At 40.4% G+C, this 26,878-nt stretch overlaps 1 protein-coding gene across 3 annotated transcripts in view; it reads right to left on the bottom strand.

Annotated features, from left to right (window-relative positions):
• The window catches only part of TENM2 (teneurin transmembrane protein 2), a 1,738,186-nt gene that overhangs the window by 5,205 nt on the left and 1,706,103 nt on the right, over positions 1–26,878 (bottom strand). For all 3 annotated transcript variants that reach the window (XM_077473475.1, XM_077473476.1, XM_077473477.1), the window contains 2 exons: positions 5,618–5,914; positions 2,025–3,639 (listed from right to left, as the gene is read on the bottom strand). In XM_077473475.1, coding sequence (XP_077329601.1) covers positions 2,025–3,639; positions 5,618–5,914 — 1,912 coding nt within the window. The remainder of the gene's footprint in view (positions 1–2,024; positions 3,640–5,617; positions 5,915–26,878) is intronic.

The raw sequence follows: 26,878 nt of genomic DNA, 5'->3' as shown, positions 1-26,878 counted from the left end.
GTGCAGGCACCATCATCCTTATCAAGATAGACAGGCTGTGAAGCCGCAAGGCTTCACTTTCTGTTCCCTACTGCACATGCGTGTGTCTCGTTGCATATTCTGAATGGCCCCTCTGTATTCTGGGACCTATGTGTCTCCCATAAGGTAGCAGGGGGGGAGAAGGAGGGACTGGAATTTCATAGATTGTGACATCTGTGTGCATGTGGTTTTGACAGGTATCAGCACCCCTTCCCTCCCAAAAATTTGACAGTTGAGTGGGGGAGGGTGCAAACAAGTGGGGCTTCCAATTTTGGGCGGAGCTCTATAATAAAATACTACACTTAATTTGGCTAGTTTTTTGGTGTCTAGCTCCTTGTGGTGAGCACTCTCTCCCCATACAGTGGCATGGTGGTATTCCTACTCCCCCTAGTGGTGCAAAGCCACAGCTACAGTGAGAGGACCAAGGATGGCCCTAGAGGGATGTTGATCTTTGTTGATTAAAACATGATACAGTATATGTTGTCAGCTATTGAAGTTGGTGAGTGCGGTATATTCTTTCAGTCACAAGTGGTGGTCTTCTTCCTCTATGGATGGTGAAAGCCACGCTGGTACAGCAAGATTTTAAGCAAGCCTTTTTTCTTTCTTTATATTGAGGGACTGATTATTTTAAAGTAATGCTTTACCCTTAATGTGTTAAGGTGCTACATTTTGTGATCAATTGTTTTGAGGGGTTTGTGTATACTTTCCCTTTTGCTAGCTACCTTAAATCTATGTTTTAGCACTGGCTTGCCATATATATTACACAGCAATTTTACTTTAACAGAATCTCTTTATTTCATATGAAAAGCTGATTACACTGTAGATCATTGCCTTATTAGAATCAACATTAACCACTAACAACAACCAAAGAATGCAATCAGCTTAACCTAAGCACTCTCATTTTACAAACACCAATCATAAACACTGTTATATTCAAGTAACTTGCTATTTTTACATATAATATGAAACAATAATAGGGATTTGAGTGTGTAAATAACCTTTTCCTTGATCTGATGCCTTAGAAATGAAAACTGTTGTTGAAAACAGAAAACCTTAAATATGTTACTTGTGTTCAAACATTAGACATCGACAGTATTTTATTTTCGTTTCTTAAATTTTATGGTTCACAATACAGTCTGCAACCCTAATTTGTGTTATAACATGAGGTATTCTACATTTTCTATAATGTCTGTAACTGAAAAGAACATCTACTACTTTGGGAAAAAATGTATTTATGCTGTTTACAAGCAAGACAATTGGTATCAAAAAAATGAAAACACCATTTAACAAAATATACCTCTTTTTTATCAGATCATGTACTGCTACAAACTTAAGCATTGAAGCAATGTCAGTCAAATTCTGTAAGCAGAGAGTGGGAGGTGGGCCCAGCTAAACTGCCTTTCTAAATGGATACAGACAGTGCAGCCCTAGAGCAAGCTTGAAGGTGGGTACCCATGGGTAGCAGCTCCTGAGGAGAGGAGAACAGGTGGTTCAGGGCCACTCTGTGTGTTTTTTTTTCTACAATGTCAAGCTTTACAATCACTTTAAAGGGATATCAAGGCTGGTTGTTTTTTTAGCTAAGAAGGAAAAAAACTTTTTACGTACCTGCTCTGTGCAAGGATAGTAAGCTGCATGTTATGTGGGCACACATGAAGGCATGCTCTCGAGCTGGGCTCTGTGCACCCATAGACACAAAGATCATGGCTTGACCATGCACCTCACTCCTTCCTCACTGGATTTGATTGACAGCAGCAGGAACCACTAGTTTCTGCTGCTATCAGTCTGTCCAGGAAGAAAGACCTGCACTGCTGCAGACAGGCACAGCATTGAATTGAGAGAGGACTCCAGTAAGTATTTGGGGGGGGGGGGGGGGGAACAAACAGCAAGTAAAGGTTATTTACCTTATTGCAGGTAATGCATTAAGGTAAAAAAAAAAAAAAACTTTTGACTTTAGAAACTGTCTAATGTTTTCCTAAAGTGGCTACTAGACAGACAGCGTATCTTACCTGTAACATAGTTTTTTAAATCCATTTCAGTGCTCAGTGGATTGTTGTTCTTAAACATGTATAAATTGAAAGGAGCAGGATCTTGCCCAATTTTCCTCCACTTTGTATAATCTGGAGATATCCAGCGTCCGGCCAACACATCATAATCTCTCTGAGCAAAATGTACTAGCTTTGTAAGTGGATCATATAGTCCCCCATGAAAACCAATAACAAGCTGGAAGTTTGGATTTGAATCAAAGTAAACTTCACCATAAGGCGTATACTGTAATTGCTTAATCATTACTCCATTGATGCTGAAAGCTGCCAGTGGTGTGCCTGTATTATCAGAAGCAATGTAAAATTCTTCCCCACTACTGCTTTCCATTGCAAAAAGATGGCCTTGCAAGTCATAGTATAAAGAAGTTATTTCTGAGTTTGAGTGATTATAGACATGGGTAACCCGTGTTGGGTTATGTAGATCAGCATAGAAGAACTGAAGATGAAGTCCTAGGTTAGTTTTGCATGATGCTCTTCGCCCTAGTCCATCATATCGATATTGTACATTCCATCCAGAAACCTTGTTGTATGCTCTAGTGAGATGGCCCTTTGAGTTATAATCAAAAATATCAGGACCTCTTTGACTTAAGAATCCATCATCATCAATTTTGTATTGCACATCCCCCAAACGTGTTATTCTGTCTCTGAGATCGTATCTTAAAGGCAGAAGGCGTACGCCATTCCCTGGAGTCAACAGATATAGATTCCCATTAAGGTCATAGTTATAACGCCACGTTTGTCTGTCATTGACAGCAACAGTTAACAGTTGACCATCCCCGTCATATTCATAGGTATACTTTGTTGTGTTGGCATAGGAACCAAGTTTCAATTCTCTTTTTATGACTCGGCCCATACTATCATATTGCACAGTCATCCAATACATGAGTGATCTAAATATTTCATATTGGACTTCTTTAATTCGTCCATGAGTATCAAAATGTTTTGTTAGAGTCATTACGGCTGTAGTTATGATCTGATTAACGTCATAGTAAATCACTCCAAATTTTCCAAAGTGTTCAATTTTCCCAGAAATGTCATCATATCGGTATAATTCTACAGGTAATGGAGTTTCACTTATTATAGGCTTAAGGCTAGCAACTCGAAAACTATTGTCATGATAAGTGTAGTCAAATCTAGCATTCACCATGCCTTCTTCAGAAAACCTGTAGATTTGTTTGTCCACTAAAGGTCCAATTTTTCTATAGCGGATTGTACATGAAAAGCCACCACTTTGAAGATTCACCATTTTTAGAACACCTGTTGTTTCATCATAGCCAAAGGTGACTGCTGTGCTGTCATAAATAATCTCTGATAACTTGGAAAGTTTCCCATATTTATAGAATACTTGTCGACCAGTACCAAGAAATGATGTCTTTAAAAGTCTGCCATCTTCACTAAAGTCAAAAATGATTGATGCATTGCTTTCTGGAGGATTATAAATGTTTCTGATGTATCCAACTGATGTGTGAGTTGACATGCTATGCCGAGCAACACTAGGCATGGTTACAGAGTATAGACGGTCTGATGAATCATATTCGAATATGTATTGCCGTTGACTTTGAAGAAGAAGCACCATTGACTGCAAGTACAATAAAACAATATATACGTCATTTAACAGTTACTACTGGAAATTAAGTTCTTTATAAAACAAAAAAGCTTCTGTAGATGATACTGCATCAATGACATTATTTCTATAAATACTGGCCTTGCAGCAGCTTCCCAAATCCTCACATCATGGGCAAATCCTTAGGTGTGTTAACAGACTAAGCTTTGGTACTTCTTGGTAGTACTGAAGCTTGCCTGTACCTTCCTACTTACCATACTTCCCTATTAGCTAGTGAACCTGCCCATCTCATAGCCAATAGTCATAGCCAATAGCAGTGTGTGTGGGACTGTGGGGTAGCGTATTTCCATGCTCTGACACTTTTTGAAAGTGTCAGAATAATGCCTGTCAGTACTGACTGGGATCCTGGTGTGATATGATATTTTGAGAAGCAATTGTAAACGGGCACTCCTAAGTGTACTTAATACATGTTGCGTTTTTTTGTTTTATTTTAATGACAACGTTTCTTTAAGGGCTATTCTAGAAGATACACCCCACATTAGAAAATAAAGTTTTGAAGAGTACATTTTCATTGTAAAGATTTTCATTTTATTACTGAGATGTACAAAAGCCAGAGTATAAAATTTTATGATAGTCGTGTCTTAATATCTCATCTGTATTTCATCTGAATTTTATATTTTTGAAATACAGATACACATTTGTAGACTTTAAAAGCTGTAACATATTTTATGGCAAATACATAGATAAAACAGTTTGAAATTATTTCTGCAAGACAAACATTTTGTTACAATAAAACATCATCTGTTGGAACATATTTTAGTAACCTTTTCCATTCTTTATTAAACTTTGGAAGAATATTCTAAGATCCAATGATTCCTTTTTGTAATAATAAAAGTTAATACAGGTTTATTTCACTGTTTCCAATTTAAATAGGCTGCACATTGCTGCATACACAATATTAACTTGATTTTATATATTAAATACGTTTAAAGTGATTTGTGACTATACATGAGTCTTAGCAGTAACAGAAATTGTTTATTTTTACCATGTTTTCACACTGCAAAAATGTGCATTTTAGTAATGTACTAGTGTAATCTAAGAAAAAGAAACGCAAAATGTAACTCTTTCTATCTAATGAGTGTTTGATGATATGATGTTATAAAAATGCTAAACAAATGGGCAATTTTCATTTTGCTCTTCCCATGTAGCATGGATTGCAGAGTAATTTACCTGCATATTTTATAAAGTAATAGAAATAAACTCGACACATACTTAAAATCACTTTTAAAAATTGTCTTTTTCAACTAATTGCATTCCATCTTTCTTTCATGGAACTAAAAAGAAAATTATAACTATGTAACAAAATTTAGTTCAAAATATCAGTAAAAATATGGCTTATGACCTACTGCTGGTAACCACTGGGTTAGGTGTTGACTTGTAGTCTTAATGTAGTCTTACTACTCCTAATATACATTTCCACCTCCTATTAATCCTAACATTAAAGCCCCGTACACACGAGCGGACTTTTCAACATCCAAAGTCCGACGGACTGATTCCGTCAGACTATTCGATCGTGTGTGGGCTGCAACGGACTTTTGACTCGCCAAAGTCTGAAGGACTTTAGAATATGGAACATGCTTCAAATTTTTCCAAAGGAACTCCGCCGGACCTGGTCCCTTCGAAAAATTTGCTCGTGTGTATGCTATTCCGACTGACTAAAACCGACGCTAGGGCAGCTATTGGCTACTGGCTATGAACTTCCTTATTCGAATCCAGTCGTACGTCATCACGTTCGAATCCGTCGGAGTTTAGATTGATTGTGTGTGGCCAAGTCCGCTCAGCCGAAAAGTCCGTCAGAACTCTGTCGGAACTCTGGCAGAACTCCGACAGAACTCCTTCGGAAGTCTGTCGGACATAAGTCCTCTCGTGTGTACGGGGCTTAATACTTTAGCATCATAATCCTCTAGTTTATTAATCCATCTGTCAAAAATACCTTTTCTAGATAAGTATAGCTCCAAGTTTTTCCATCAGCAAATGACCGGGAAATTATTCTTCCCTGTTTGTCCATCTCGGTCCGTTCACTCATGGCTCCACGTTGAAATCCAGACAAGCGACCATTGAAGAAATAAGACACATTGACAGGAGCTAGTCCACTGCTTGGAAGCCAGAGAAGTGGTCGTCCTAGTTGATCATAGACTATGCGGAGGGTAAACTTTCGATGATCATCATAGATTTTTTCAGTATGCGAGTTCCTGTCAAAATCTATCGACAGCAAATTTCTCCCATGGACCTGTAAGGAACAAGTAAGTAAACTCATGTACAAGCAGTTTAAGAACAAATAGACATAAATATCTTTAAATATATATTCTTAATGAGGATCTTATACTCCATATCTAGTATAAGAGTATAGTCAACTGTTCTCTGCTATTTGCTCAGTTATTTTGAAACAAGGAATCATGCTATATGAGATAATATTATGCTATATAAGATACATTTCTCAGTCAGATTAACAGGCAGATAAAGAGCAAAAATGAAGTAAAACAACCCCACATAACCACCATACATTTGGTTAGTCAATACACAGGAAGTAACTATGCGTGTGCTAAGAATATTTTCTGAGATATATGACTTTTCTTTCAACTAACATGACATATACTATACTCATATTCATTGTCAGCTTTACTACAATACATACAATAACTTTCTGTATTCTGTCAAAACTATTGTACATTAATGAGTTTAAAAACTGAAAATAAATTAAGCCTACTGCCCAAAAAAAGGATGTTGAAAAGAGAAAAAACTGTAAAAAAAAACAAAAAAAGTTAAAACTCAAGCTGTTTGATTATTAATAGTTCACATTTGGGCATGCCCATCCAGAATCTCTTTATAGTGACTCTGTAAACTTAAGAAACTTGACAGCGTTCATTAAATTTTCATTTTTTATTCTGTACTGATGAAATAATCACTTAACTCAAATTTCTGAGTTACGAAAAGATTGGTGACATACTACAGCATTAAGGGATGACCATACACTATATACTATACAATCTGATTGTACACTTTCCTTTATGTTTACCATTCTGTATGTAGTACAAGTGCCTTCCTGATTGGATACAAATGCAATGCATTGTTTGGATAGGTCCTCATATTACCTCGTTTTGGTGCTATGGTGCTACTAGTTGGTGCCAAGAAGTGCTATAGCATCAATTTAAAATTAAAATAAAAGGTCAAAGTAGTGTCTCCTTTATCAATAGCATTGCATGCTGGGACCCTCTCTAGAGGGTAGCTGGAGAACTAGCCAATGCATGCATTTGTCCACCTCCTGTGGAGTATATGATTTTGTGGGCAGATCACATTTTCTCCAACCCAAGCTTTTAACCTTGTGTGGCTGATAAAGTTGATTGGTTATATTAGATTTGGCTAGGTTAGATTTCCAGTTGATCTGAAAACACATCAAAGACTTTTATATACTTTTTTGAACACAGAAACTGCTTGGAGGATAAGGATTATAATAGCACATAACTGATACGTGTTTTATTTTTTGCACATACATATCTGTTTTTTTTTAAAGTCATTTAAAGTATATAAGACAAATGCTAAAAACAAAACTTCAAATGTTTAGCATCCGGTTGTGCCTAACAATCACAGTAGTCTTGTTTTTAGTAACAAGGCTTAGATTTGGTGACTGCAATTTGTTTCTTATTTCTGGATAAGTACATTTTATGCAGAAAAATGTCTGCTGATCTGAGAGAAATCCAATATCTTTGTAACTTCCTATGTACTAAACTGAAATCATAAACAATTTAATAAACTTTCTAATTTATCTTCTGTGTACACAACCTGTATTTCCTATGAAATGAGGTGGGTTGGTGCAGTCCAAAATAGAAAACAAGCCTAAGGCGACAGCACTACTCCTCCATAGATATAGTGGGGTGGGTGAGCGTTGTTACTGTAGAACAGTTAGTATGTTACTGGCAGGAAAATAAGTTATTAAAAAGAAATAAAAATAAACCCTGTACATTGTCTTTGCTGAGAAACACATCTAGGATGTTTTTAGATTCATCTACACCGCTGACACCACCAACTTTGGAAGGGAGTTCCATGTCCTTACCATATTAACAGTAAACAGATGTATGCAGTTTAAAATTGAACCCCATTTCATCCAACTTGATTGTGTGGCCATGTGTATTCTTTAGAGACCTTTGGTTAAATAGTTTCCTCCCATTTCTAGAGTCACCATTTAAAGATTTGCATATTGTGATCATATCCCCCTCTTAAAGGGTATTTATTCAAATCTGCTTAACAATCAACTAGTTTTACTTTCAGTAATATACTTTTTCAATTGAAAAAATGCCCTTTGCCGTGCAGGAATTTATCTGAAACTGAACATTCCTGTCTGCACTCCCACACATGATTTCAATGTTGTTATATAGTCTGCAATGACATTCTTAAATCAAAACATCAAAAGATAATCTGTTCTTCCCTTCAGTACTAGACTTAGATCATACATTAAGCTTTTATATTTTACTACTACCTACCACTTTGCAATAAAAATGTAGCATTGATTTTTGTGTTTTAGAATTGCCCTTCCATTAACACATTTAAATATAGCTTTCTGTAACAGTCTCAGAAAAATACATACACATTATTAAAGAAAAGTGAGCTTTTCAAGCAGTTGCATTTACTTAATATGGCTCCCTTTTTAAAGGGATACATTCTAAGTTTTAAATATACACATTAATACAAAAACAACCCACCCCACTAGAACTAAAAACATTTAATACAGAATTAAAGGAGAAGTCCAGCCTAAGCTTGTTTGGCGGTGCTTCTCCTATGGGTTATAGGCGTGCAATTAATTTTGCACTCCTGTGACACATTTTAAGCATGTTTTCAGCACTGAAGTCCGCTCCATGCTGATGTCACACAAATCTGTCCAGACACCACGTCTTTGCGACAATAAAGTCTGGATCTGCCAGGTGTCTAGATTGATGCCCTTCTCAGCCTCTCAGGGAGCCACTGAGAGCCTGAGAGGGCCGCTCCCCGCCTCTCCACAGCTCAGCACTCCAGTGAGAGTTGGGGGAGGGCAGAGCAGAGAGCTGCTGACAGCAGGAGAGCTGAGAGAACAAAGCCATTGGCAATGTTTAGTGTCTCGGTTCTCAGTACAGAGGTGTCAGAGGACAGTTCGATGCTGCATCCACCTAGGTAAGTATGATTCTTGGAAAAAAAACATACTTCTCTTTTAATGCTGGTTTTAGTGGGTGACTTCTTTGTGTGGGGTTGGTTTAATTATAAAAACAGTATAATTCATGAATTGGTAATTGTGGATCATGTATTTATATATCCTCCACCCTGCTCCGAAACCCCACCTTCATGAATATGGCCCATGGAGATAAACATGTTGAAGGGGTGGCAGAGAGTCTGGCGGTGAGTCACGTGTCACAGTCTGGCTTTGTAAGTTTGCACAACTTGCAATGAATCTTATTGGAAATAAAGAAAAATACAGTGGGAGAGTTGCTGGTTTGCTTATACCTGCATACTCTGGGAAAGAATGTATCCTATTAGTTATGCACCCAGGGTGGTAGATGATCTGTAAGATCACCTGCAGCAGTAATATATTTTGTATGTATTTAGAGTTATGCTTTTATCCCTACAAAATACAGGATAATTCAGCTCTAGTTGTTACAGAATATGTAGTTTTATTTTTATGACATAAAATGTACATCTCTGTATTTAAAGCACAACTCTCTAGCTCTGGAAAGAAGGATCATTAAATGGCATTAAGACAACCAATTGCTTGGTAAATTTATTAAACTCCTGTAAGTTACCACATGTCTCATATCTTTGTATGGTACTTGAGCATGGCTAAGGATCTTTCTGAAGAAAAATAGTTTTGCAGTATTTTTTTTTCTTTCATCTTTATGTCACTGTTGCTTAAAAACAGAATTCAGTGGAGGGCCTAAAATGTCCACTGAGATTGTCATGGAAATCACAGATGTCATACTAGAAGAAAATATATCATGAATAAATACATTTTCAGTACTCTTGAAAGTAAGCATAAACTATAAATTATTATTATATAATTGCCAAGTATTTTGAGAAGAACCTGTTGTTAACAAATGTTTCATTTACAGTACATTGAAACCAATATAGTACAGATGAGGTCACTGCCAACAAAAGGTTAATCTCAAGCTACTGAGTGTTTAAAGACCTTTAGTGTTGTTTTATTGTGGCCTGGAAAAGAGAACTGGAGAAAAAGACATTATAATTTGATTCCACCATAGCCCAATGCACTTTGAAGTAAGTTTTTGCTTCAAGTGATTAAAGGGTTTGTAAACCTTTGTGGTTTTTTTTACCTTAATGCATCCTTTGCATTAAGGTGAAAAAACATCTGGCAGTGACTGGCCCCCCCAGCCCCTCCGTTTTACTTACCTGAGCCCTGGAACGTGACCCAGCAGGGACGTGCTGTCTCTCTAACCAGGGTTCTTGGGTCTTGATTGCATAGAGTGATAGCAGCACAGCCATTGGCGCCCACTGCTGTCAATCAAATCCAATGACTCGGGCTCTGGGGGGGGGGGGCGAGTTATACATTCGGCGGCTATTGATGCCGAATGCTGGACTCGGGAGCATGCCCGCAAGGTAACCCCCTCAGGAGAGGCGCTTCTCCTAGGGGTTTATCTGATGTGGGGATGTTCAGGGCCACTCTGGGCAAAACAAGCTGCACAGTGGAGGTAAGTAAGATATGTTTGTTATTAAAAAGAGAAAATTACAATCACTTTAAACTCCAAGGCTAACCATTTTTTAGCACAAACAAGAGAAATTGATGTTAATGTTAATGTTTTGCCTGTGTCACCTTTTTGTACTAATACACAGAACAAAAAAAATGTGTTTATATATACAGTTGTGCTCATAAGTTTATTCTTTTCATTCATTTTTCAGAGAATATGAATGATAACGTAAATACTTTTCTTTCACTCATGGTTAGTGTTTGGTTGAAGCCATTATTATCAATCAACTGTGTTCACTCTTTTTAAATCATAATGGCAACAGACACTACCCAAATTACCCTGCTCAAAAATGTACATACCCCAGTTCTTAATACTGTGTATTGCCCCCTTTAACATCACTGACAGCTTGAAGTCTTTTGTGGTATTTGAGGATGAGGCTCTTTATCTTCTCAGATGGTAAAGCTGTCCATTCCTCTTGGCAAAAGCCAAGAGAGGCTCAATGATATTGAGGCCAGGAGACTGAGATGGAATGTTCAAGTATGTCCCATGTGCAGCTTCCTGACTGAGGAATTCAAATGTTCCTCCAGTGTTTTTTGAAAACATACTGCATTCCCCTTGCCAACCATTTTGACCACATTTCCTGTGCCTTTGTAGCTCACACATCCCCAAAACATCAGCAATCCACCTACGTTTCTTTCATCATTATTGACTCCTCTCCAAATTTAGCATTTATGGTTGTGGCCAAAAAGCTACATGTTGGTCTCATCACTCCAAATGACTTTGTGCCAGAAGGTTTGAGGCTTGTCTCTGTGCTGTTTGGTATATTGTAAGTGGCATTTGCTTAGTAATGGCTGTCTTCTGGCGACTCGACTATGCAACCCATCTTTCTTCAAGTACCTCCTTATTGTACATCTTGAAACAGCCACACCACATGTTTTCAGAGAGTCCTGTATTTCACCTGAAGTTATTTGTGGGTTTTTCTTTGCATCTTGAACAATTTTCCTGGCAGTTATGGCTGAAATTTTAGTTGGTCTACCTGACAGTGGTTTGGTTTCAGCAGCATCCCTCGTTTTCTACTTCTTGATTAGAGCTTGAACACTGCTGATTAGCATTCTCAGTTCCTTGGATATCTTTTTATATCCCTTTCCTGTTTTATACAGTTCAATTACCTTTTCCCACAGATCCTTTGATAATTCTTTTGCTTTCCTCATGAATCCAGAAAAGTGAGTGCAGCACTGGATGAAAGATGCAAGGGTCTATCAGGAGTCCAGAAATGCATTGACCTTTTAATACACACACACACACACACACACACACACACGCACACACACACAGACACACACACAAATTTTACCAGCAAAACAGATCACAGATGAAGATGGTTATCTTTAACAGCTATTCAAACCCCTTTCTGCATGGTATCAGGCCACAATCACCAAGGTATGTAAACTTTTGATCAGCGTAATTTGAGGAGTTTCTGTTGCCATTAGGATTTAAAAAGAGTAAACATAGTTGCTTGATAATAAAGGGCTTCAGCCAAACACTAACCATAAGAGAAATAAATGTTTTTGTATTATCATTCATATTCTCTGAAAAATGGCGAAGAAATCATTAATTCTGCCAGGGTGTAAATGTAAACTTATGAGCACAACTGTATATAAGAGAAAACAGGAATTCTTTGAAATGATATACACATTTACTGTATGCAGATAAACCTTAGACTTTCTACCTCATTTCAAGTTACATATTCGGTCTACTCATCCTTTTATAATCTCAAAGTGATTTTCATTTAAAACAGCTAAACAGAGATGTAATTATTCTAAAGGGAACTAACACCAGACAATTAAATTTTAAGGTGTTTTTTCATAAAGCAATGTTTTCATTTGCATAAAGTTGACACAAAAAAATGTAACCTGTAGCAAGGTTTCACTTGGAAGAATTGTGCATTTAACTCTGGTTAATTAACACAAGTACCTCTATTAACTTTTTAATAATCAGTGTCAAGATTTTTCGGTAGGCGTTCTTATTTTTAAAAAGATTGTAAATTGTTAAGCTCAGTTCTGTGGAAAACTGATTAATTATTGTAAATAATTGACTGCTAATTCCAAAATCTATTATCTCTTGGTAAAATTCTATTGTTAATCATAGGGTAGCCAGCTGTAATCTATTTTTTTAACTTTTAAAAGTAACGTATAGTGATTTTGTACATATTTTTTCTGAATTCATGATTGTTTGAGTTTGCAATGACACAGGTTTTGCTGTAAACATTGACTGTTTATCGTATGCTGAATGGGTGAATCAAATCTCAAATAGCCTGAAGTCATACACTTAGTGGGATATATATATATAAATAAATAATTAAGGTGCCTGCCTTTACACATGCATGAACTTTAATGCATCCCAGTCTTAGTCTATAGGGTTCAATATAATGTTGGCCCACCCTTATAACAGCTATAACAGCTTCAACTCTTCTGGGAAGGCTGTCTACAAGATTTAGGAGTGTGTCTACAGGAATGTTTGACCATTCTTCCAGAGTGCATTTGTGAGGTCAGGCATTGATGTTGGACAAGAAGGCCTGGCTCTGCTCTAATTCATCCCAAAGGTGTTCTATCAGGTTGAGGCAGGCCAGTCGATTTGCTCATCCATATATTTATGGACCTTTCACTTTGCACTGGTCCAAATCATTTGGTGGTTAGGGGGTGGGTTATGGAATGGGGTTGTTTTTCAGGGGTTGGGCTTGGCCCCTTAGTTCCAGTAAAGGGAACTCTTATGGCAGAGGAAAAGGGACAGCTTCATGTGGCCATCTTACAGAAGGGCCCCTACAATAGCTGGCTAATACTGATAATACTGATAATACTGATAATTAGGCACCAGGTACTTTGTAGCCATAGCCAGAGTGTGCATCCACCCCTAAAGGCTTGTATGCCCAGAGTGCACATAAGGACACCTTTTTTGATGGTTACTGCTGTTATATTATTACCAATTATACCAGTTAAAATCTGGTTAACCTTGTTGCAGTATAGTTAACTGTCTTACTATAGGCCAGGGTTTACCCTACTTAGTTCAGCATCTTTAAATGTGTTCAGTTGCCTACCTATTTGTTTATGCATTGTGTTGACTTCCCTATCAGTCTACCATTCAGTTTCTTGTGGCCTATTATGGATTACTAGCACTTACGTTGCACAGATTTGGGCTGCCTGCAACCTATAACCAGGTGAGCAGCACAATGAGTCGTGAGAGTACAGAGAATATTCTAACGATGATAGTGTTACACACTCTCCCTCTCTCTCTCTATCTCTCTATCTATCTATCTACAGTGGTGTGAAAAAGTGTTTGCCCCCTTCCTCATTTCCTGTTCCTTTGCATGTTTGTCACACTTAAGTGTTTCGGAACATCAAACCAATTTAAACAATAGTCAAGGACAACACAAGTAAACACAAAATGCAATTTGTAAATGAAGGTGTTTATTATTAAAGGTGAAAAAAAATCCAAACCATCATGGCCCTGTGTGAAAAAGTGATTGCCCCCTAAACCTAATAACTGGTTGGGCCACCCTTAGCAGCAACAACTGCAACCAAGCGTTTGCGATAACGTGCAATGAGGCTTTTACAGCGTCCTGGAGGAATTTTGGCCCACTCATCTTTGCAGAATTGTCCTAATTCAGTTACATTAGAGGGTTTTCGAGCATGAACGGCCTTTTTAAGGTCATACCACAACATCTCAATAGGATTCAGGTCAGGACTTTGGCTAGGCCACTCCAAAGTCTTCATTTTGTTTTTCTTCAGCCATTCGGTGGTGGACTTGCTGGTGTGTTTAGGATCATTGTCCTGCTGCAGAACCCAAGTTCGTTTCAGCTTGGGTACACGAACAGATGGTCGGACATTCTCCTTCAGGATCTCTTGGTAGACAGCAGAATTCATAGTTCCTTTTATCACGGCAAGTCTTCCAGGTCCTGAAGCAGCAAAACAGCCCCAGACCATCACACTACCACCACCATATTTTACTGTTGGTATAATGTTCTTTTTATGAAATGCAGTGTTCCTTCTACGCCAGATATACTTGGACACACACCTTCCAAAGAGTTCCACTTTTGTCTCATCGGTCCACAGAATGTTGTCCCAAAAGTCTTGGGGATCATCAAGATGTGTTGTGGAGAAATTGAGACGAGCTTTGATGTTCTTTTTGCTCAGCAGTGGTTTTCTCCTTGGAACTCTGCCATGCAGGCCATTTTTGCCCAGTCTTTTCCTGATGGTGGAGGCATGAACGCTGACCTTAACTGAGGCAAGTGAGGCCTGCAGTTCCTTGGACGTTGTTGTGGGGTCTTTTGTGACCTCTTGGATGAGTCATCGCTGCGCTCTTGGGGTAATTTTTGCCGGCCGGCCACTCCTGGAAAGGTTCACCACTGTTCCATGTCTTCGCCATTTGTGGATAATGGCTCTCACTGTGGTTCGCTGGATTCCCAAAGCTTTGGAAATGGCTTTATAACCCTTTCCAGACTGATAGATCTCAATTACTTTCTTTCTCAATTGTTCCTGAATTTCTTTGGGTCTCGGCATGATGTGTAGCTTTTAAGGATCTTCTGGTGGACCTTACTGTGTCAAGCAGCTCCTATTTAAGTGATGCCTTGATTGTGAACAGGTGTGGCAATAATCAGGCCTGGGTGTGGCTAGAGAAATTTAACTCAGGTGTGGACAACCACAGTTATAGTATGTTTTAACAAGGGGGGCAATTATTTTTTTACACAGGGCCATGATGGTTTGGATTTTTTTTCACCTTTAATAATAAACACCTTCATTTACAAATTGCATTTTGTGTGTACTTGTGTTGTCCTTGACTATTGTTTAAATTGGTTTGATGTTCCGAAACACTTAAGTGTGACAAACATGCAAAGGAACAGGAAATGAGGAAGGGGGCAAACACTTTTTCACACCACTGTATCTATATATATATATATATATATATATATATATATATATATATATATATATATATATATATATATATAATTTTAATGGCCTTCTTGTTATTCCTTATAGTTTTTAACTTGGGACATGAGCAACATATTTTTTTAGCCTTTTAAACTTATAGCCCATATACAGTACATATTTTACAGTGTGTTTGCATAAAGTTGATTTAAATCATTCTCATTTCTGTTCTTTGTTCTTCAATGACAATGTTCCCTCGTAGTCCATATCTTGAAGAACAGCCGTCAGGCTTTGAAAATATACTCTCTTAAAATTAAGTGTTTTTTATCTTTCCAGTATGTGCTTGTTGTTTAGAGCTTAGGTTAAATGAAATCATGTTAGTCACTGCTACCCAGATGTTCTTTTATATGTACATTAGTCATAGCTCTGCAATGTTTGTGATCACCAGGTCCAGCAGAGTACCACTTATAGACTTATAGTTGGGACTTCTATAAACTGTACCATAAAATTGTCTTGTAATAGATTTATAAATGTATGCACCTTTACTGTTCCAACAGTGCCCCTGCTCCAGTCAGGTCCAGGTTACTTTAAATATTTCATTATTTCCACTGTTCCAGCCCTTCCTGTGCAAGGAGCGTCCGCCTCTTCATTAACACTGGAGAAGGGGGAGGAGCTGAAGCAAACTCCAAAAATGTACTTTGACTTGTACAGATCCATATGTAGCGCCACTCATAATGTCCCAGCCATACTCTCCATTAACATCAACTAGGTCCTCTTTCACACTCACTTTGAGATCACATCTCACATAGAGACAGACACTCCCACCTTTTTGTTTGATACTGCCTCTCTGAAAGAGGCCACATCCAGGAATTTTAATAGCCTAGCCATGTGAATAATGAAGCCAAGATTCAGCAATTTTAAATAAATCATCTCTTCATGCACCAAGGCTTCCAACTCTTCTATTTTGCTTGAAAGATTTCTGGCATTGGTGAACAAACCCTTTAATCCCTTGTTTGGTTTTCCATATCTTTTTTGGTGGTACTGTGATTGCCAATACATGTAAACAAACACTAAACGCATTTAGTGTTATAGAAACAGGTCACCAATGAATGGTGTCTAATGGGAAGTGGTAAATGATTATTTGTGGGGCTGTCACATGCATGCAAGGTTAAATGTTCTACTTAATAATTTTTTTCTAAGCCCAATGGCAGTCCGACGCCATTTAAAAGGCTAATCAGCAATAATCAGTCAATAAAATTAATGCTATGCTGACAACTTAATCCATAAGAATAAATTAAATAGACCTCATAACATATTAATGGCTATATGTAAACAAGTGTATATGTATCATCATCCGAATCAATTGAGAAAGAATGGTGATCTGAAAATTGCCGTGGCCCCCCCAGTATTGTCTCCTGCAGCGATTGGTAGGTTCCCTGGCAACCATTACAATTCCTCCTAATTGGATGACACATTTGGCTTCTTGCACATACCTCAATCAGGGTCCTTTTGGACCCTGTGGCCAATGCCCAATTGCGCGTGTGATTCTCTTTTCGTACACGTGCGCATTGCCTGGGCTTGCCCAGTGTTTATGAGGCTTGTGCGCACACGCGTGCATTTATTTCGCCAACATGTCCGATGTGTATGCGCATGCGTACACGAGTGTGCATGAACCACTTGCTCACAGGTGTGCACGATGTGTTTGTGCGCAGGCATGCGCGTTGCGCAACCCTTGGCGCCATGTTTGCATCACAGGGTTGAAGGATATATATATAGTGAGCAGGCTACGCCGATCACACAGGCAGCCCTGGACCCGGATAAGCCTTGTTGTTTTCTTACTACAAGTATGTTTACTTACATTGTCTATCAAGTGCTGGCTATTTTGACCGCATTCCCCTAATAAGGACTGCGATCTGGTTTACAATTTTTGAATATCTTTCCTAAGTTCGTTTGTCATCTTTATTTATTTTTCCAGACATTGGATTCCAACTTCAAACATTGCAATATTTCCTATAGTTTAGAGCTTGTGCAACCAGAACTCCATTAATTTCTCCCCCTTGTCCTAATTCACACATGTGTGTTGATTTAAATAGGCCTCCAGCTCTGGGTCTCCTATAAATGTTTATATTGTTCAGGTAAACTTCAGTCCTGTTCACACTACATTTCTATCTGTCTTTTACATTCACTGTTGTGTACTGGCTTTCTCTCAATCCTTGTTTGCATGTGTTTGCACCTTTTATTAATTTTGTTTTTGTTGTATGTTTTTATGCACATCTGGGCACCATGTCCCCTTTCATTCTAGTACACACAGGCTGGACTACATATTCAATCAATTTTTTTCCCTCCCTTCCCTTTATCATGCCCAATTCCTTGTTTCCTCACTTTTCACTTTTTATCTTTTGTGCGTATCTCTGACTGTTTCCCTGACATCATACCATTATTCATTTTTTACCTTATTTTGACGCTGGGTGCATCATATGTCTTGCATGCACTGAGGCATGGGTAAGCAGCCCTATATATTTGGTACAAAATTCCCTTATTGTTTTCCCTGTTTATTATTTAGCAAAAGTATTCACTATTTATATGTTAAATTTCTATTTATTACTGTATCTTCTGTTCACAGATGTATTTCCTGAAGAAGCGGTAAACCTGCAAAACTAGTCGAAATACCATGTCATCTGTGTATTCTTTTAGCTTTTTTGTGTATATTTTTTATATTTTGTATGAATAAACTATGTTAATTTTATTATAATTTGCTCTGCATTTTTCATATATATTTTTTCTCTTTTCTTTTGGTGAGTCTTGGGTGGGGTCTTGACTCCCAAACATTCTTTCTCAACTTAGTCCATAAATAATGTCACCAAGTTAGATGTTGGGGAGGAATCAGCCCATAAACTTAAACTTAATCCTGTCATTACAGCAAAAAGAATGATCACAATTAACTTTTTTGATCATGCTGATAATAAGGCTACAACTGTTCCAAAAGTTTAAACACCTGAGTGTAAAAGGTCCAAAATTCCACACCAAAACTATTGCATTGAAAGTGTATCAAAGTTAAATGCATTTCAGTGTTCAAATGAGTGTCAAGATCTTAAAACCACTGTCAGCTTTGTATTGCTTTCTGTGTCCCTGTTAGGAGAATGAACTAGGTGGGCTTAAGGCTTTGAGCCCGGAAGCATGGGCATGCGGTCGCCCCTCCCTTTATTAATAAGAGAATAGAAGCAATATTGTAAATATTTAGTGCTATATACAGGTTAATGTATTTGGGTTAATGTCCCTTTAAGGGAATGGCAAATTGGGCTGGGGGCGGGGGTTAAGGGTCGCAAGGCTATTGGGGATATCCCAAATGGTCATGTGACCCATGGGGAATGTTCTAGAAAGGGGCTTATTTTATATAGGACCCACTCAAACCTGTTCCCAGCCAGGCAGTGAAGGTGCAACAAGCTCTGCAACAAGCTCAGTGAAGGTGAAAACAGGCTCCTGATGTACTTCATTCATGGCTATGAAAACCGTAATGAGGCAAGTGTTGGAGAAAGCTGGGGATAAAGGTAGAGAAGAATGGCTTAGAAAATGCCTGGCTTTTCCAGAGAATGATAATGAGCAAAGTGTATTAGCTGAGGTAGAGTCAGTACAGTGTACGGTGGTAGTGCCTATCAATTCCCTTGAAGTCAGAGGTAGTACAGCTGTTAATGACATTCAAAACCACCGGTCCCGCCTCCACTAACTGTCTTTGCGGCCACTGGTTTCACAGGACAGAGAATACAGCAGCACAGCATGGCTGGAAGAACCAGCAGCCACTATGCAGCGTCGGGTCAGCTTGAGAGAAAAGAAGAAGAGGAGTGTCCGGTCCCCGTCGCTGCCCAGAGGTAGTGCTGGGCGGGCTAGAGGAGCGTCATCTATACAGAGGACAGAGACAGTGTCTGCGGATGTAAGTGAGGAGAGACAAACCCTGCCCAGTGTATCATTATCGCAGCTGAGGCTGCAGGCAGTGTGAGTATCACAGACATCCTGCGGATGGCCACTGGAGGCAACAGACAGCAGCATTATGCTGCTTCAGATATAACAAATGCTCCAGCGCCACCTGGCAGTATAGGTGAGTTAGCACACGCACTTAATAGCATTATGGCATCTATTAACAGATTAGCTGACACTATAAATACACCTGCAATTGAAAATAGTAATTATGGTAATGTATGGTCCAATGAAAATAGACATTCTGTCAGCTTAGGCAATATAGGCAATGTCAATAACATTCAGTCAGCTAATGTTAATTTGCAATATATATTACCAGCTGAGATTAATTTATCTAGCACATTGGTACCAGAAGTGTGTTTTAAAGAGACATTACCATGTGAGATCTCGCCGTTAGGTTACCACCTTTCTCCTTAGACTAAAGAAAAAATATGGAAAGGTCAATTCGTAGATATTCTGTCGCTTATTCCATCAGCAAAAGAATTTGTTACCAGAAATGACAAAAAATCTAATGAGAAAGATGAGGATGATAGGAGAAGACCTGTGACGAGGTCATTTAATAATTGGTTGCAGTCATTTGCAATATACTTGGAGCATGTGCTAGAAGCGTATAAGGCCGCGTACACACGGGCGGACTGTTCGCTCAACCTTGTCCGCTGAACAGTGTTTCAGCGGACAGTCCGCTCGTGTGTGGGGCTTCAGCGGACAGTTTCAGCGGACAGTTTGACGAACAAAGTTTTTCGGAAATTCCGAAAAACTGTCCGCTGAAACTTGGTTTGAGCGGACAGTCCGCCCGTGTGTAGGCCACTTTCGAAATGAGCAAACTGTTCCCGCTCGGAGGAAAGTCCGCTCATTTCGAGCGCGTCTCCAGGTAGGCAGGGCCCGCGAAGGAGACGTCGCGGGCCCCGCCGCCTGGTATGGACTTAAAGGGGAACCCCAACGTCGAAAAAAATCGGCGTGGGGGTCCCCCCAAAGTCCACAACAGACCCTTGTCCGAGCACGCTACCCGGCCGGCCAGGAAAGGGGGCGAGCGAGCGCTTCCCCCCCTCCCGAGCCGTACCAGGCCGCGTGCCCTCAACATGGGGGTGCCTTGGGGAAGGGGGGGGCCGCGCGGCCCCCCCACCCCAAAGCACCTTGTCCCCATGTTGATGAGGACAAGGGCCTCTTCCCGACAACCCTGGCCGTTGGTTGTCGGGGTCTGCGGGCGGGGGGCTTATCGGAATCCGGGAGCCCCCTTTAATAAGGGGGCCCCCGGATACCGGCCCCCCACCCTATGTGAATGAGTATGGGGTACAATGTACCCCTACCCATTCACCTGTAAAATAAAAGTACCCCAAAAAAAAACACAACACACGAGATAAAATATTTTATTGCACAGCTCCGGGGGTCTTCCGTCTTCGGGGGTCTTCTCGCCGGACTCCTCCGCTATCTTCTTGTAGCTCTTTTGCTAGCGGAGGAGTCCGGCTTTCTTCCTCCCCGCCGCCGGCCTCTTCTCCCGACTTCGGGGGTCTTGTCCCCCTCTTCGGTTCTTCTGCCGGGCCACCGCGCCTTCTTATAGCTCTTTTGCAGGCGGTGGCCCGGTCTTCTGTCGCCGCCACCTTCCGTTCTTCTGCCGGGCCACCGCGCCTTCTTATAGCTCTTTTAGAGGCGGTGGCCCGGTCTTCTGTCGCCGCTGTCGCCTTCCGGTCGCCTTCCGTTCTTCTTCTTCTTCTTCTTCTTCTCCAGGAGATGTTGACACGTCGCTCTCTCCGGCCGGAATGCCAGAGCCGCGCTGTGCGGCCACTTATATAGTGACAATGGGGTGGTGTCACATGGTATATGTCACATGGGTTGGTCACATGGGTTGATGTCACATGGGGACTATGACATCGTAAGGGGGCGGGGTCACCATGTGACCAACCCATGTGACATATACCATGTGACACCGTCCCATTGTCACTATATAAGTGGCCGCACAGCGCGGCTCTGGCATTCCGGCCGGAGAGAGTGACGTGTCAACATCTCCTGGAGAAGAAGAAGAAGAAGAACAAGAAGAAGAACGGAAGGCGACCGGAAGGCGACAGCGGCGACAGAAGACCGGGCCACCGCCTCTAAAAGAGCTATAAGAAGGCGCGGTGGTCCGGCAGAAGAACGGAAGGCGGCGGCGACAGAAGACCGGGCCACCGCCTGCAAAAGAGCTATAAGAAGGCGCGGTGGCCCGGCAGAAGAACCGAAGAGGGGGACAAGACCCCCGAAGTCGGGAGAAGAGGCCGGCGGCGGGGAGGAAGAAAGCCGGACTCCTCCGCTAGCAAAAGAGCTACAAGAAGATAGCGGAGGAGTCCGGCGAGAAGACCCCCGAAGACGGAAGACCCCCGGAGCTGTGCAATAAAATATTTTATCTCGTGTGTTGTGTTTTTTTTTTGGGTACTTTTATTTTACAGGGGAATGGGTAGGGGTACATTGTACCCCATACTCATTCACATAGGGTGGGGGGCCAGTATCCGGGGGCCCCCTTATTAAAGGGGGCTCCCGGATTCCGATAAGCCCCCCGCCCGCAGACCCCGACAACCAACGGCCAGGGTTGTCGGGAAGAGGCCCTTGTCCTCATCAACATGGGGACAAGGTGCTTTGGGGTGGGGGGGCCGCGCGGCCCCCCCCTTCCCCAAGGCACCCCCCATGTTGAGGGCACGCGGCCTGGTACGGCTCGGGAGGGGGGGAGCGCTCGCTCGCCCCCTTTCCTGGCCGGCCGGGTAGCGTGCTCGGACAAGGGTCTGTTGTGGACTTTGGGGGGACCCCCACGCCGATTTTTTTCGGCGTTGAGGTTCCCCTTTAAGTACATTCCAGGCGGCGGAGCCCGCGACGTCTCCGTCGCGGGCCCCGCCTACCTGCACACGCGCTCGAAATGAGCGGACTGTTGCCTCGTGTGTGGGCGAGTCCGTTCATTTCAAAAGTTGCGCGGACTTAGTACGACGAACAAAGTTTGCCGTATTTGTCCGCTCAAAAAGTGCCGTGTGTGGGCATGTTCGTTCATTCAAAAGTTTGAGCGGACTGTTTGACGAACTTAGTTTCGGCAGACAGTCCCTGCGTGTGTACGCGGCCTAAGAGTTTCGGAGGTCTAGGATGGTTTCAATATGATGAAGTATTTAGACAAAAATTATCAATCTACCCATCATTGAAGTGGGGCAAAAAGGACATTGGGTTGTGGCTTAACCTGGTGGTACCACAGAAATTGGGTTTCATTAGACAGCAGTCACACTCTAGTGTCCCCTTATAAAAGGGGATATTGCTTTGTTTACAATGAGAACCATTGTAAATGGGGGGGGGGGGTCATGCAAGTACAAGCATGAGTGCTCGAATTGTTCTGGACCCCCCCCCCCTTTAATCAGGTGTTTCAAAAAGAATTCCAATTTTCAAAGCTCCCAGAGGGATATTTATGCAAAAAGCCCACACCCCAGTGAGCAGTGAAACTAGCAAGCATGCAGCAATGGTTGGACATATATCCAGACCAGGAGACAGCCAAGTTCCTATTAGAAGGTTTCTCCAAAGGTTTCCCTTTGCCAGTATTTCAGAGACAGTTAAATATACGATATATAACGATATCACCGTTAGGAATCATACCTAAAAAGGAGCCAAATACCTTTCGCCTAATCCACCATTTATCATTCACAAAAGGTAGCTCTTTAAACGATGAAATGTCATGGAGTGTATGGCATCAGTATCATATTGCACATTTGAAGAGGCTATTCAGCAAATTAGGAAGTTTGGGAAAGGTGCGTTGCTTGTGAAAGCAGACATAAAGGTGGCCTTCAGGCTGCTACCGATTGACCCGGTAGCTTTCAACTCCTTGGGTATGTATTTTGAGGGTAAATACTACTTTGATATGTGCCTCCCAATGGGATTTGCCATATCTTGTGCATATTTTGAAAAATTTGCAACCTTTCTCCAATGGGTTGTGGCTTTTCAATCTGGCTACCAACGCATATTACATTACCTGGACAAATGATAGTGTTTTATTCCTGCGCTACCACTGGTGATCTATCAAATGTCAGGGGCTGCTGCTACTACCGGAATGGATCACGCCGTATGCACTTAATATGAAACTAAAGATATGTTGGTATTGCGCTGTCCCTATATTAAATAACCCTCCGAGGGTGATAAGTATAATGCCTAGTTACATAAATCAATAGTGTAATATAAAAATATATATCTATAAATGTCTACTGAATAATATCAAAAAGTGCAAAGTGCTACATTAAATAAAATAAAATAAACACACCACAAAGGTGGTAGAATCCAAATAATGAAAATCAAGTGAACAAAGGTAAGTAACTTAAAACAGTCTCTTAAAAAATTACTATTTTGATAAAGTGCAGAAAAAATGCAGGGGAACGTGATGAAGTCACGTGATGTGATGTCACGCGTAGGGACGGGAAGGAAGCTGACTGTGGATGCACTTGCTGCTGATTACTAGAAAAAGGCTTTTTTCTATCTATTAATGTGTGAGTGCCCTGTGTATGAAAATTTTTAATAAATGCTATTTGTGAAATACTACACTATGGTATTCCCTCTCTATTAATCTATTGGGTCCTATGGAGCAATAAGAATAAAATTCAAAGGAGAAGGTGACCGAATTTACCAGGAGAGAAGACATATAAAGAAATCTATATACCTCTATGCGAATCCCTCCTTGCTATAGGTAAGGAGCGCCTAGAGGCGATTCAGTTCGCATTGTGCGCTATACAAGTATTTCATTCATTCATTCATTCATAAGGGGCCACTGACCACTAAAGTGTGATCACAGCGGGATTAAGCACTGGGAGATCCACACCTCAGTTGAATTTGCACAAGTTTGCACAAAGCACTTGCACTTAAAGGAGACTGTTGTTTATTTATGGACTTGAATATTTATATCTTTTTATTTTTGATGGATTTCAATATGTATATCTAATCTATAGAGGCCGGATTCATTCTGATATAACATATGTTACAGCCGGCTCTGTAGTGCGTTTACTACTATATATATTTTTTGTTTATTCTAAAGTTTATTCCCATGTGATCAGGAGAGGGTACCCTCTTTTTGGTCTAGGTATACTCTTTCTTATTTTCTTGTATATCATTTGTTTATTATTAGGGTGGTTCACTTATATCACCTCTGGAGAGTGTTTACTTATTTGCACATTTATAAGACGCACTTGGCACTTTATGGTCAATTCACAGTTTTTTGGCTTTGCACTCAATTGAAGCAGTTGTGTTTCCGTGGAGGTTTTCAATTGACTCTGTAGTGCTTTTACTTTTTTATTTTTTATTTTTATTTTTTTTATTTTTTTGCATTTTTTCTGCACTTTATCAAAATAGTAATTTTTTAAGAGACTGTTTTTAGTTACTTACCTTTGTTCACTTGATTTTCATTTATTTGGATTCTACCACCTTTGTGGTGTGTTTATTTTATTTTATTTAATGTAGCACTTTGCACTTTTTGATATTATTCAGTAGACATTTATAGATATATATTTTTATATTATACTATTGATTTATGTAACTAGGCATTATACTTATCACCCTCGGAGGGTTATTTAATATAGGGACAGCGCAATACCAACATATCTTTAGTTACATTACCTGGACAACTTTTTATTCATTGGTCCAGCGCAATCTCCTATCTGTTATTTTATGTTACATCTGTTTAGTGCGGTAGCGCAACATTTCGGTATCCCACCAGCTAGTGAGAAAACTGTTTTTCCTTCCTCAATGATAGAATTTCTAGGTGTCAAGATTGACACTGTTAATCTGGTATTTCAGTTACCTGAATCTAAAATCTTGAATATTAAAGCTTTAATTTCAGTGTTGATTAGGCGTAAAAAAGTGTTATTAAAAGAACTCCAATCTTTATTAGGCCTTCTGGCATTCGCGACAAGGATTATGCCAGTTGGCAGAATCTTCTTGCGGCGCTTGTACTTGGCCATGTCAGGAATGAAATCACCATTTTCCCACATCAGATTGACAGTTGACCTCAAGGAGGACCTGTCAGTTTGGTTTAAATTCTTTGATATATACAATGGCAGATAATTTTTTCAGGAACAATTTGTGTCCTCATCCGACCTTGAGCTATATAGAGTAATTTTTCTGGTTGGCACTACATCCACAGGTGTGTACTTCACTATTGTTGTTATTATATACACAAGCGCCCTCTATATACCTATATATACAGATGCTTCAGGCTAATATGGATTCACAGCTATTTGGAAGACTCACTGGTGTTGTGGTAAGTGGCCTGTGAGTAGGGGGATGAATAAAGCCATCAAAAGCATAGTAGTGTTGGAGCTTAGTGGTTGTGATAGAAATATGGGGTGAGCAACTTGCAAATAAAAGATTCCTGATTAATTCGGATAATAAATGGGTCATATATGCTGTGAATTGCTTGTCAGCCAAATCTATACAAGTGGTCAAATTACTTAGATACTTAATGTTTCTTTGTCTTACATTTAATATTTGGTTAAAGGCCAGGCACATCCCAGGGAAGGAGAATCAAATTGCGGATGCATTATCTCGATTTCAGGTATAACAATTTCGCCAACTCCTGCCGAATGCGGACAAGGAAGGTTATGCGTGTCCAGAACATCTGTGGAGCCTAATTTAGAAGTTCTTACAAATGTGATAAGACACTGTGGCAGAAAATACATGGGTTGAATACTCAACCGCATGGAATAGGTGGTGTAATTTTGCATTGGAAATGGATATACAATTTGATTCTCCTTCTGAAACAGACATTCAGATGTTTCTATGTAGTTTAATGCAGATTGTAGAGGGTCAGCCAAGGGCAGGGTTAAGAGGGGGTTAATTTACGAAGACAAGTACTTCCCTTTCAGGCCTGCTTACTATCAGGTGTGCTGAAAGTGTCAGTGTGGAGTTTGTTGAATAGGAGAGAGAGAAACAGCAGCATGCCCTGTGGAAACGTCCATTGCTGGAAGGTGTACCTGCTGGGTGAGCTTAAACCATAAAAAGACTTTAGCTGTGTTTGGAGCTATGAACTGTTACCTCTAAGCCTGTGGGCTGATGAACTGTGAGTTGTACCTGTGTGCACATCCGTGTGATAAGACAAGTCTGTCTGATCTTATGTTTTGTTTTGCTGAATAAAAGCCAATTTTATTTTACTGGACTGCCTCTGAGCCAGCTCTTCACCCCCTGATCCCCTATAATTGGTGGAGTGTGCATCGGGCAGTTTGAGGGGTCCAGTCTAATCCCATGTCCTGGGTTAAAGCTGCGCAGACAGTGAAATCTTCTGAACAAGCCATGGAGGATGTGGTTAAGCAGCTGGTACTGGCTATTTCACAAGCACAGGCCCGCCATCAGGAGGCCCAGGCCCGTCATCAGGAGGCCAAGGCCCGCTATCAGGAGGCCCTGGTACAAGCACAGGCCCAACATCAGGAGGCCCAGCAGGCCCTATTACAAGCACAGGTTCGGCAGGAGCAGATCCTGGTGCAGACAGTCGCTGTACATCAGGAAACAAATCGCTTACTGAGTGAACAGATAGTGGGATTACAAAAGATGGTGACCCAGCAGGCTGAAATGTCGAAAGATGACCCCACTGTAAAGAGTGACCCCTGGAAGGCAGTACAGCGGACCCTGAAAAAGATGATGGCCTTAGACAATGTG

The sequence above is a fragment of the Lithobates pipiens genome, unplaced genomic scaffold, assembly GCF_037356315.1.
Source record: "Lithobates pipiens isolate NorthernLeopardFrog02 unplaced genomic scaffold, aLitPip1_a1.2 Scaffold_8, whole genome shotgun sequence".
NCBI lineage: Eukaryota > Metazoa > Chordata > Amphibia > Anura > Ranidae > Lithobates > Lithobates pipiens.
The sequence above is the reverse complement of the archived record's forward strand: the minus strand, read 5'-3'. Positions and strand labels throughout refer to the sequence as shown.